We start from the raw sequence: 13368 nt of genomic DNA, 5'->3' as shown, positions 1-13368 counted from the left end.
GGATTACATTGATGTCTTTCTCATTCCCACACAGCAGGTGAGACTTGGAGCAAGATCTGACATGGTATCTGTGGGGACTGAGGATCTTGGTGCAGCCTTGGATAGGATTCTAGAGACTTGGATCCCAAATTTCTTACTCTCCCTTTGAGTTTACTGTGTGAACATGAACAATTTTCTCCACACATCTTGGTCTCAGGTCTTCTATCAAAAACATTGTTGTACTAATGGGAGAGGGCCTTTGGTCTAGATCTGGAACAATAAATAATAGACTTCATCTCATGTCTCAGCTTTCTCCATTTAATAATGGGGGCCTCAGAAGGATTCTGAGCTTTAGTGCCAAAGAGTACTGGGATTGATTGGTCATACCTGTCATCAAGACTAAGAGGTTGGAAGTGGAATAAGAAGTGGCATGTAGAGACTCCTGGCCAAGATGGAGGCGTAGGTAGACACACTGTGCCTCCTCCCACAACCAAAATAAGGAGAACAACAATTTAGAAACAAAATAACAATGAGAACTGACAAAAAATTGAACTGCAGAACCGACAGAAAACTGCAGTCAGACAACCAAGAAATTAAAATAGACACACTCATCCAGACCGGTAGGTGGGGCAGAGTCCGGTGGCCAAGGAGAGAGGGGTCACGGCACAAACACGGAGGCACTGGGTGCGCAAGGCAGCAGTGGGTGGACCCCGGGCGTGCAAGCGGCAGCAGGCAGACCCTGGGCACGGGGTGGCAACAGGCAGACCCAACATGGGAGCAATCATGAAGTAAGGCACTGGGCACAAGGCAGCTGGCTGACTGGGCAGTCCTGAATTTGTGCACAGATAAACTAGGCAAAAGTAGGGAGTGAGAACGACCATGCAACCCAGGGTCCCTGAACCAGAAAATAAAGCCTCAAAACACAGATTGAAAAAAACCTATGAGGGTTGAGGCGCAGGGAGAGACTCCAGTATCACAGGAGAGTTCGGTGGAAAGACCCACAGGGTCCTAGAACATACACAAGCCTACCAACATGGGAATTAGCACCAGAAAGGCCCAGTTTGATTGTGGGGAGCAGCAGAAGGGACTGAAATGCCACAGAAAGCACAACAAGCACCATACTTCCATCTCGAACTCCACTCCACTTACAGCATCACAACCCAGCAACGTGACTTACCCCTCTCTGGTGAACACCTAACACTCCACCCGTTATACATAACAGGCATGACAAAGCCAAAAAAAGGTCCAAACAACAGATCAAAGCTCCAGAAAAAATACAACTAAGCAACAAAGAGATAGTCAACCTATCAGATGCACAGTTCAAAGCACTAGTGATCAGGATGCTCACAGAATTGATTGAATCTGGTCACAAATTAGATGAATAAATGAAGGCTATGCTAAACAAAATGAAGAAAAATGCCCAGGGAACCAATAGTGATGGGAAGGAAACTGGGACGCAAATCAATGGAGTGGACCAGAAGGAAGAAAGAAACATCCAACCAGAAAATAATGAAAAAACAAGACTTCAAAGAAATGAGGAGAGGCTTAGGAAACTCCAGGACATCTTTAAACATTCCAACATGTGAATTATACGGGTACCAGAAGGGGAAGAGGAAGAGCAACAAGTGGAAAACTTTTATGAACAAATAATAAAGGAGAACTTCCCCAATGTAACAAAGGGAAAAGACTTCCAGAAAATCCAGGAAACTCAGAGAGTCTCAAAGAAGGTGGACCCAAGGAGGAACACACCAAGGCACATCATAACTATATTAGCCAAAAGCAGAGATAAGGAGAGAATCCTAGGAGCAGCAATAGATAAGGGGATAGTCACCTACAAAGGAGTTCCCATCAGACTGTCAGCTGATTTCTCAAAAGAGACCTTACAGGCAAGAAGGGGATGGAAAGAAGTACTCCAAGTCATGAAAGGCAAGGATCTACATCCAAGATTGTTCTATGCGGCAAAGCTTTCATTTAGAATGGAAGGACAGATAAAGTGCTCCTCAGATAAGGTCAAGTTAAAAAAATTCATCATCGCCAAGCCCTTATTATATGAAGTGTTAAAGGGACTTATCTAAGAAAAATAAGATAAAAAAAATGAACAGTGAAAGGACAGCAAACTCACAGTTATTAAGAACCACACCTACTAAATAAAATTTTAAAAAAAGAAAAATAAGAACCACACCTAAAACAAAAGCAAACTAAGCAGACAGCTATATCATGAGCAGAACTGTAGAAATGGAAATCACACGGAGGGTTAGCAACAGGGGAGTGGGAGGAGGATAGAGGGGGAAAAAGGTACAGACAATAACTAGCATAGATGGTAGGTAGAAAATAGGTAGGGGAAGTGCAAGAATACCATGGGAAATATAGAAGCTAAATAATTTCAGATACATGGACATGAACTAAAGGAAGGAACTATGGGTTGGAGAGGGTGTGCCGATGGAAGGGAATGAATGGGCAGAAATGGGGCAACTGTATTTTATTTATAATCAATAAAATATATTTTTTAAAGTGGCATGTATCTGCCAACCCTGGTCCGGATAGACGGTCTTTCTCGGCTCTTCTCTCTGTCAGACATTCTGTGTTTCTGTATCTAGGAACAAGGGGATCCTCACAGAGAATTCAGCCAAGAGATTTTGATCAATTCTGCTCTCAACAGCCAAGATGGAGAAAACAGCACCATCCTCACATGTGGATTTCTGATCCTCCTGAAGCAGCCACAGGTTACAGGTCAGGACCACCACTTTCTCTTCTCAGCCTGATGTCATAAAGCTGGATACTAGGACTAAAACTCAAAGTATATTGCTACAGGGGGAGAGTGTGGAAGAGTGGATGTTGTTTATGCAATTCTGGGCTTAAAGTCTGGAAAGTAGAGGATGGAGGCAGGTGCCCAGGACAATAACCCTTCTCATGGTCAGAACTTTATTTCTCCCACCATTTTGTAAATGGGCCAGAATTCATACTGCAAGAGACTGACCAAGTGGTGGGGACAGAGAAATGGCTCTTCCTGGGGACAGGGCACTGGTGCCATACAAGGATGTTGTCATCCATAAGATCTTGAAGTTTGCAGACATCATACCTTGGAACGGGAACCCAGGGCACCCAGTTATGGGAATACCATATCCCAAAGGTACAAGCTAAGTGTGAGTCCCCTGGGTTCAGCTGGTCTTCAGGTCTCCTAGGTAGAGCTACAGGGTAGAACCTATCAGTATTAGCTTCGTGGGTCCTTCCAGAGCCTGACTCCCACCCTATTTCCCTCAACCCAAACAGGGATGAGATCAACAGCTCCCTGATGAAGCACCAAAGTGCAGCAGTGGACAGATAAAGCTCTGAAGTTACCGAGCATCCCTGCACCCATGCTTCCCAGCTGTGCAGCTCTGGGCAACTGACTCAAGTTCTCTGAGCCTCAGTCTCTTCTATACAATGGACATAATAATACTAGCTACACAGTGTGGTGTGCAGTTCAGTGTCATTAACTACATTCTCACTTTTTGTGCAACCACCACCAGAATCCATCTGTAAAACCCTTCTGTGGCAAATCTGAAACTCTGCTCCCATTAAACAGCAAGTGCCCATTACCCTTCCCCACAGTGCCTGGTAGCCATCATTCTACTTTTGTCTCTATGAATTTGACTACTCTAGTTACCTTATAGTATTAGAATCATACAGTGTTTGTCCTTTTATGACTGGCTTATTGTCTTCAGGGTTCACCCACACTGTAGCACATGGCAGAATTCCCTTTCTTTCAAGGCTAAACTTTGGGGGGAACTCTTCCTGCAAGTCCTCCCATCCACCACGTATGAAAGTAAACAAGACATAACATGATCTGCCTGGGGAGAAGAGGTAGCTAGTTTCTCCAAGGAAAAAGGCATTGAGCAGTGGCCAGTTTCTCAGGGGGAAAAGACCAGGAGCTCCCTCTTCCAGGGGCTTTTATTGGGTTGTAATAGACAGGAATATAGGGCGGCAAGGATCAAACAGTAGATAACATTTCAAAGAAATCTGACGGCTTAGTCTGAGTCAGTGTCTGTCAGGAAGGGGTTGCAGAAACTTTGGGAAACATACTCATTTTCTGCTCAGACCCTTATCATATGAATGGAAGCACTCTTAGCAGAGCAGATTTTATACATTTTTTCAGGAAGTCTTCGTGATGCCAGATACCCCCCCCACACACACACACTCTCTAGCAAGGCAAGAACCTGCACCCCTCCCCATCAGGTATTCAGGCTTAAAAGTGTTAGAGCCAAGAAGCGCTTCTCCCAAAGGATCTGGGAACGTGGCCTTGTCACATAGCCTCGGGCAACAAGTCTATTGCTTGCTCTTGTTGCGGCCCCTGAGTCCTTCCATGATGGCCTCCCAAGTGGTCAAGTCTAGCTTAGGTTGATCCTCCGTATGAGGAGCCTTACCCCTCTTGGACTTCTGACCATGCTTTGGGGTCAGGGAGAAAACTGAGGCATCATTGGCTATCAGAGACAAGCTTTGTCTTCTGTGGCTCCCATTCCAGAGGTCACTGGCTCATCCTTAGCCAAAGGAGGTCATTACAATTCCTGAAACCAGGCAGAGTGGTCCACAACACTAAATAATGTTCCATTAAATGAATACACTATTTCATGCATTCATTCATCTGCTGACAGACACTTGAGTTTGCTTCCACCTTTTGTCTGTTGTGAATAATGAGTTATGAACATGGGTGTACAGATATGTCTTTAAGTCCCTGTTTTTATTCCTTTTGGGAGTATACCCAGGCCCAGATTTGTTCCTAGGAAACTCTTTCAGACACCCTCTGCAACTCCTAAGTTACAGCAGAAAAATAAAACTCCAAGAATCTGTGAAATCTCCCCAAATGTGAGAGTAAGTGCCCACATACATGGCCTTCTGTGATGTGGAATGGTGACTTTTCCTCTCCTTGCAATTGCAAAGGTGAGTGGTGCCAGAGAGGAGAGAGGCTTGCCAAGGGAGTGCCTTTACTTGGTTCTCAGCAGTCCGAAAATTCCTGAATGCCCTTACTGTTGGCTGGATGTTTGCTTATTTTATTGAATTGACAGAGAGTGTCTTTGGGTGGAGAGGTTAAGAAATCTATCACGTGCAAAAGAGTAAACAGCTCAACATGATCTACATCAGGTGAACATTCTCACAAAGGGCTGAAACCTGTTTTTGTGGTCAGAAGTGATGGAACTAATGCCAGGGTGGCCACTAACCCTCATGGTGCACCTTTGTGAGAACAAAAAAGTTGCTGAGGTAAGTGGCCTATTGAATGCATGGAGTGAGGACAAAGAGCCCTTCTTGCATTTCAGTCCTGCTTATGCAAGACACATGTTTGTGACCTGCTGTAGTAGTAATTATTGTGTGCTTATGTGCCAAGCCATTGCCACCATTTCCTTGACTCCTCTGAATAGATGCTGCAATTATGCCCATTTTGCATATGGTGATACTGAAGTTCAGAGAGAAGTCACTTTCCAGGCACACACCTAGGAAGCTACAACACTGGGATACAAGCCCAGGGCTGCTGGTCCCAGGAATCACATTCTCCCGCCCCCATTGTTCCCCAGGGCCACATAGGCCAGAGGGCTTTTGGCCAGTGTACCAAAAGCAGACCTGTGGGTGCTCCCCTGGGTGGGCAGGCCTGGACATCAGGATCGACTCCTTCCACAGGACACTATAATGTTCCCATGGTCCACACTATCCTCCATGGCCCTGACCAGTTCCAAGAACTCTCCTTCCGCCTGAGAGGTTGCTGGATGCCAACAAAGCCTTTGGGAGCAGCCCTGCCTTTGTGACCTTCTCTGCAGACCAGTAGCCATGTTTTGGTCTGGGGAAGGGAGAATGTCTTCCCTCTTGGAACCTTCTCTTGTAACAGAAGCACGAGGGTTTCTGATTGCAGGTTTGAAAGAGAGATGGCACAGGCCAGCGTCCCATGAGGGGAGCCCAGATACATCTCAACCACAGTGAATCCTGAGATTAAACCTCATTCAGGAACTGTAGATGGTGCCAGGCCTGTGAAAAGCACCAAAAAAAAAAGCTTTTTTAAAAATAAAAATAGAGAGACTTCCACCAGGATGGAGGTGTAGGTAGAAGCACTGTGTCTTCTCACACAACCAAGTTTAAAAACAACAAAGTTTGAGCAATAAAAACACAGCCAAAACACAGAAAATTGAACTACACAGAAGTCTGACAACAATGAACCCTTCAGCCAAACCGGTAAGAGGGGCAGAGCCAGCAGCAAAGCAGGGTCAGGCAGAAAACATCCACTGACCGACCCAGGCGTGCAACCCAGGTGTGCCAGCAGCCATAAGTAAATCCCAGGTGTAGAGTAGCGAGTGGACCCACTGAGGGCGCAAGGTGGTGGACTCACTGAGGACTGACCACAGTCATACATTCGAGCACAGATAAACCAGTGAAGGAGCAAAGCAGTGAGACAGACTGTGCAGGCCCCAGTGGCGGAAAGTGGCAGAGGGGACCATCATTGTCCTTCTCTGACCCCGCCCCCACATATAGTGTAACAAACCAGCGACCTGGGTGGCCCCACCCTAGTGAAAACCTCCTCGTAAGTAACAGGCATGAACAAATCAAAATATGGCTCAAGAACAACTCAGAGCCCCAGAGCCGATAAATCTACGTGATGAACAAATAGTCCAACTTTCAGAAGCACAGTTCAAACACTGGTGATCAAGATGCTCACTGAACTGGTTGATTATAGTAACAAATTAGAGAAACATATGAAGGCTAAACTAATTGAAATGAAGGGAAATGCACAGGAAACCAATAGTAATGGAATGGAAACTGGGACTCAAATCAAAGGAGTGGACCAGAAAGAGGAAAAAAATGACCAAACAGAAAAATATGAAGAAACAAGAATTCAAAAAAAGGAGGAGAGGCTTAGGAACCTTCAGGACATCTCTAAACGTTCCAACATCCGAGTTATAGGGGTACCAGAAGGGGAAGAGGAACAGCCATGAGTGAAACACTTATTTGAACAAATAATAATGGAGAATTTCCCCAATCTGGCAAAGGAAATAGACTTCCAGGAAATCTAGGAAACTCAGTGAGTCCCAAAGAAGTTGGACCCAAGAAGGAACACACCAAGGCACATCATCATTATATTAGCCCAGATTAAAATGAAAGAGAGAATTCTAGAAGCAGCAAGAGCTAATAAGACAGTCACCCACAAAGGAGTTCCCATCAGACTGTCAGCAGCTTTCTCAAAAGACCTTATAGGCAAGAAGGGGATGGAAAGAAGTATTCCAAGTCATGAAAACCAAAGACCTACATCCAAGATTGCTCTATCCAGCAAAGCTTTCATTTAGAATGGAAGGACAGATAAAGTGTTTCTCAGATAAGATCAAATTCAAAAAGTTCATCATCACCAAGCCCTTATTATATGAAATGTTAAAGGGACTTATCTAAGAAAAAGAAGATAAAAAAGATGAACATTGAAAGGACAGCAAACTCACAGTTACTAAGAACCACACCTAAAACAAAAACAAACTAAGAGGACAGCTAGATCAGGAGAAGAACCATAGAAATGGAGATCACATGGAGGCTTAGCAACAGGGGAGTGGGAGAAGGAGAAGGGGGGAGAAGGTACAGAAAATAGGTAGCATAGATGGTAGGTAGAAAATAGATAGGGGGAAAGCAAGAATAGTATGGGAAATATAGAATCTAAAGAACTTGAGACACATGGTCATAAACTAAAGGAGGGAATGGTGGGGGAGGGGTGTGCAGGGTGGAGGGGAATAAAGGAGGGAAATAGAACTGTAATGGCATAATAAATAAAATATAGTTAAGAAATAAAAATAAAAAATAAACATAAACATAATGCCCTAAATTCTAGATAAAATAAATAGCAGATTTAATACTGAATACTTAAATGACCATTTTTGTTATACTTATCTAAAAATTAAATAGCTATACAAACACTGGCTAATGTGTTCATTTAAACTGCCTTTTAGTTATATATAATAAAAACACCTGTAAAAAGTAGACCAAGCATAGCAGGAATGTAAAGTCTTCTTCCTCAATCCTACTTTCTTGAATGTAAGTCCTACAACCTATGGTAAGATAAACTTGGGTAATGGTTTCCTGTATACCCTCCCAGAATTGGTCTAAGTCAGCCATTTTCAACATTTTTAATCTTATGGCACACATACACTAATTACTAAGATTCCATCACACACCAAAGAATATATCATATTTTTGGCCCATCAGACCAAAGGTGTAATCTTCATTCACGCACACCAGACAGCTATTATTTTGTTGGCAGTTGTCTTTTTTATTTGACAACTCAGGGGAAAAGAGATCAGTTTCCCTGACTAAAAAGTCAGGTATAGCATGTTTTAAATATTCCTGCAACACACCCGTTGAAAATCTCTGAGCTGAATAAATGCAAGCACAAATATGAATGTACATATATTTTTACAAAAAGAGGTAATCCTAGCATTTCAATCTGGACTTTAAAAAAAATTAACTATGTGTCATGAACATTGTTTCATTGCAGCACATAGAGTTCTAACTCGCTCTTCTTTAAAAAAAAATTTTTAAGTTTATTTTTAGAGAGGGGAAGGGGGGAGAAAGAGGAGGAAAGAAACATCAATGTGTGCTGGCTTCTCATGTACCCCCACTGGAGACCTGACCTGGCCTGCAACCCAGGTACGTGCCCTAGACTGGAAGTCAAACCACTGACCCTTTGGTCTGCAGGCTGGTGCTCTATCCATTGAGCCACACCAGCCAAGGTGAACTCATTCTTCTTAACAGCCAGGTGGTGTTTTCTTGTTGATGTACCATAAATTTTTCACTCATTCACACACAGATAGGTGCTTGGATTGTTTTCAGTTTTCACTTTCCTCCACTCTTCATTATACGGTGTGGGTTTTGGGCCACATCTGGGAGTGCTGGGAGCAGTAGCTAGGAGTAAACTCCTGGCTCACATACATTCGTTTCAGAAGCTACTGCCTGATTTCATGGCCTACTATTGAAAGGCAGAAGGAAGTCAACCCAACGATGGTTTAAAGCAGGGCTGACTCAGTGTATCCCACTGACCTTGCAGTACACTTGAAATAGTGCATTCTGGGGTCTTTGAAAGCCACAGCCTTTCAAAAGTTGTCACTTTGGCAAGATACTAAACGTGGTACTGTCTATCCCCTCCATAAACCAAGGAGCAGCTTCACTTCTTAGAGAAACCTGTCCATACTCTCCAAGATGACTACGTAGAATATACCTACCCTCACAGGTGGACAATAGTATGTGGCATCTTGGCTGTGGGAGAATGAAGGTTTATGTGCAAGGAGGAAATCAGGAAAGATTTAGCTGAAATCGCAGTCTTAATTAAGCCATCAGAGACTCCGACATTAGCTCAGAGATCATCTGGCATCTATTCCCCCTCCTTGTCTCTTCCTAGATATCCTCTTATCTGTCATCCATCCCTCCCACCCCCTCCTCAGGTCTGATCTCTGATTTCTGTATCTCCCTGCTCCCTTTAGCTGAACACTTCTGACCTCAGGTAGCTGTGGCTTCTGAGGCAGGTTCAGATGGAAGCAGGGTTGCAGAGGTAATTTTCTCCAACCCTGCACCACCTCCCAGCCCTGCAGGAGCAGGGCGTGAGGACTGGATTCACACCCAGGCTTTTGTCTATGAGGCTTGAAGTGTACTTTCATCAGTCTTTTATGTAACTCTGAGTACTTAAGTAAAGTTGGTTATGCAAAGGGAGCTTGCCCAATGAGTGAACCCGAGAACCCTATTTTGTAACATCAGTTACAAGGTCGACTTTCTGCCCCCCTCTTTGGAGGGGTGAGTTATATAGAAAGGATGATCATTGGCCCACATTGGCTGGGGACACTTGAGTTGATGCCTTTTGTCCTGGTTTAATTATTAATAGCAGCTCTTTCACTCTCAAAACAGTCCCATTGTTGACAATAAATGATATGTACTCTAGATTAAATGCCTTTGGTTTTACAGCCCAGTTATCTGGGGAAAACTGTGTATCTAAAGGCTTTTAGAAAGTAAATCATTAGCATCATAAATGAGTTAGCATAATAAATTCCTCCTCTCTCAGCCCCTGAAAACCACTATTATAATTTCCATTTCTAAAAATTTGACTACTCTAACCACCTCATATCAGAAGAATCATACAAAATTTAACCACTTATGACAGAATTTTCATTTAGCATAATGTCTTCAAGGTTCATTTGTGGTGTAGCATGTGTCAGAATTTCCTTCCTTTCCAAGGATGAATCACATTCCATCATATGAGCATACCATGTTGTTTACCCACTCATCCCCCAGGTCAGATTTACCCATTTATCATTCACTCACTCCACAAATTTTACTCATGTACCTAGCACAAAAGCTATGAATAGAACTTTCAGAATTCCCTCCCCTCCAAATGCTTACACAGTCATGTGGAAGCACATAATAAATAAACAAGCAATATATATGGTATAGGAGATGGGGATAAGTACTCTAGTCAAAAATAAAGTAGGGAGGGGCAGAGGAAATGCTTGAGAGAAGGGAGGCCTCTCTGTGAAAGAGAGTATTTGACAAACACCTAGAGGAGGTGAGTATGGGAGCCATTTAGATATATGGGGGAGAGCACTCAAAGCAGAAAACCAGCCAGTGCAAAGGCCCTGAGATGGGTGGGCCTGGTGTGTTCAGGACCAGCAAGGGAGTCAGTGCTGCTGGAACTGAGTGACTAAGAGGGGAAGAGGTAGGTAAGGGAAGTGAGGCTCAGAGGCCAAAGGCCATTCTCAAGGTCACACAGCTGGTAGACAGCAAACCTGTGACTTGAACAGGGTGTCTCTAATCTCAGAACTCCAGCTCTTACTCATAACACCATATTTCCTCACAAATAAGCCAGCAACAATTCCATGTACTGATTATTGACTTTGTGCTAATCCTATGCTCATATGTTACCAGCATTATTTCACTTTACAGATGGCAAAATAGTAACTAAAAGATCTGATAGAGCCCTGGCTGGTGTAGCTCAGTGGATTGAGCGTGGGCCTGCGAACCAGACAATTGCAGTTTGATTCCCAGTCAGGGCACATACTGGGGTTGCAGACAGGTTCCCTGCAGGCCAGTTCCCAGCAGGAGACGCATGAAAGGCAACCATACATTGATATTTCTCTCCCTCTCTCCTTCTCTTCCCCTCTAAAGATAAATAAATAAAAATCTTTTTAAAAAAAAGATCTAATAGAACTGGTGGGAGCAGAATCAAAGGCAAGTCTGTGTGATTTGTGCATGTGTGTTATGTAATTTTATTTTATTATTTTTTATTATTGTTCAATTACAGTTTTCTGCATTTCCTCCCCACAGCTCCCCCCACCACTCCAGCAAAATCCCCCTCCCTCCCTTATTTCCACCCTCTGGCTTGTTTTTGTCCATGTGTCCTTTATAGTAGTTCCTGAAAACCCTTCCCTCATTATCCCCTTCCACCTCCCTTCTGGTTACTGTCAGATTGTTCTTACTTTTAAGTCCATGCTCTTCCCTGCTGTTGCTATAGTGATGCGTAGAGCTATGGAGTCCTTAAATGATGAGCTTCAGCATTTTAGGATCTTGGGGCCAAGACTGACATGGCTGTAATAATGGTACAATATGTAAGTACTTCCCTGACTGGTTGGTCAGTAGGCACCACTACCCTGAGGATTTCCCCATACTGCTCCCACCTGACTCTGGCCCAACCCAGCACCCTCAGACCTCCTCAGAATCCAGCACGTGAAGGGTTAACACAGAGCTCAGCAAGGGGCCTTCCCACCTCCTCCTGTCAGATATCAGGTGTCTGTTCTGATTGTACAGGTGTTAGACACTTGTAATATCACCCCTACTTGGAACTATAGTGTGACATATCAGGAAGGAGGCAGGATTTTCAGCTCAGAGATTAACATCAAGATCACCCAACAAAGAAATACAGAAAGGGGTTGAAGCCAAAGCCAGGGACATCTTCTCAGTTGACATTCTGGAGCACAAGCCTCGTTCAAACCTGCCTCTAAGGGCAAAAGATGCACGGTGAGCAACAAGACTTTAAACTCCAGAGGAATTCCTTCTGGAAGCAGGCCCTGAGGTCAGACCCTAAGCTGCACCTGTTCAGTCTTACCTAGGGCCTACTGGTTTCCACTGTGTTGCCCACCAAATTATTGCAGCTCTTGGTCCATTCTTTCTCAGGAAGGGAAGGGCCTGAGCTCCTGTCCTGCTTCACTGGCTGACATTGGTCAACACACTCCTCCATAAGATTCTCCTTCTTTGTGGATGAGGTAGAGGTGCTAATAGATACCAACACCCAGCTTCTCTTCTCCTCCCAGGTCCACAGCTAGGCATTTCCCAGCCTCCCTTGAAGTGAGGTGTGGTCACATGACCCAGTTCTGGCCCATGTAAAGTAAGCAGAGGTAGTGTTCTCTGCCAATTCCTGGCTGCCCTGTGTCTCACCTAAATCTCCCACATTGAATTTTTAAAAAGATTTTATTTATTTATCTTTAGAGGGGAAGGGAAGGAGAGAGGGAGAGAAATATCAATGTGTGGTTGCCTTTTTGTGTGTCCCCTGCTGGGAACTGGCCTGCAAGGAACCTGCTTGCAACTCAGGCATGTGCCCTGACTGGGAATTGAACGTCGATCATCTGGTTCACAGGCCTGTGCTACATTTAGTTTTTATTCTTTTCCCTCCCAGTTGCTGGCTAATTAGCAAGGATTCTATGAACCTAGAGGAAGGAGCTTAGATACTAGGACATAACCACTCCCCACTGACTGCCAAAAAAACCCAGAATTATCTTCCAAGGTCAGGACCCTTGTAGTACTGGCTTCTCTCACTGGGTAAGTGTTCTAAGAACCCATCTGTATCAGTGCACCAGCTGACATTGTTGTGAGAGGCTGCGTTTGGATTCAGTGAGGGTTTTTTTGAAGACTTTATCAACAATTTGCCCATGTCATGATAGGTGATTTGTGAGAGCACCTGCCCACATTGCACTGTGTTCAGCAGTTTTTGACCAAAACAGCATGACCCAATGCCCAAACCTCCCTATTTACCTAATCTTGCCTCCAGTAGCTTTTATTTCTGTTTCCCTGGATGAAAAAATTCTCAAAGGGAAAAATCTTATCAATGTGGAAGAAGTGAAATAAAAAACAGCAGAAGCACCAAAAGGCATCAAAATTGATGAGTTAAAAAAACTGTTTTGAGCAGTGGTAAAAACATCTCCATAGATGTATTGCATCAAATGGAGAGTACTTTGAACGTGACTAAAGTTTAAACATGTAACAATAAATACACAAGTTTTTATAAATAAATTCAAGGTATCTTGGTTCCCCCCTCAAACACTCACAGTGTCCATTCTTCTTCCTTCCTTCTCTAGTATGCTCACAAGAGAGTCCACTGAGAGAAGGGAACTACCATTAACAGAGGTCTCATAGGAG

The 13368-nt window shown here is 43.9% G+C and overlaps 1 protein-coding gene across 2 annotated transcripts in view; it reads right to left on the bottom strand.

Annotated features, from left to right (window-relative positions):
- Nucleotides 1–12248, bottom strand: part of LOC119052152 (cytochrome P450 2G1) — a 52135-nt gene extending 39887 nt beyond the window's left edge. Inside the window, exons 1-2 of one of the 2 annotated variants that reach the window (XM_053667506.1) lie at nucleotides 12062–12248; nucleotides 11436–11544 (exon numbers count right to left, since the gene is read on the bottom strand). In XM_053667506.1, the coding sequence (XP_053523481.1) occupies nucleotides 11436–11447 (12 nt within the window). In that variant the 5' untranslated portion in view covers nucleotides 11448–11544; nucleotides 12062–12248. The remainder of the gene's footprint in view (nucleotides 1–11435; nucleotides 11545–12061) is intronic. The other variant, XM_037149184.2, reaches the window with a different exon arrangement.
- Between the last annotated feature and the right edge of the window lie 1120 nt (nucleotides 12249–13368).

Source organism: Artibeus jamaicensis, unplaced genomic scaffold (assembly GCF_021234435.1).
Source record: "Artibeus jamaicensis isolate MK-2021 breed Jamaican fruit bat unplaced genomic scaffold, CSHL_Jam_final contig_47, whole genome shotgun sequence".
Taxonomy (NCBI): domain Eukaryota; kingdom Metazoa; phylum Chordata; class Mammalia; order Chiroptera; family Phyllostomidae; genus Artibeus; species Artibeus jamaicensis.
This window is presented reverse-complemented; position numbering and strand designations above follow the sequence as displayed.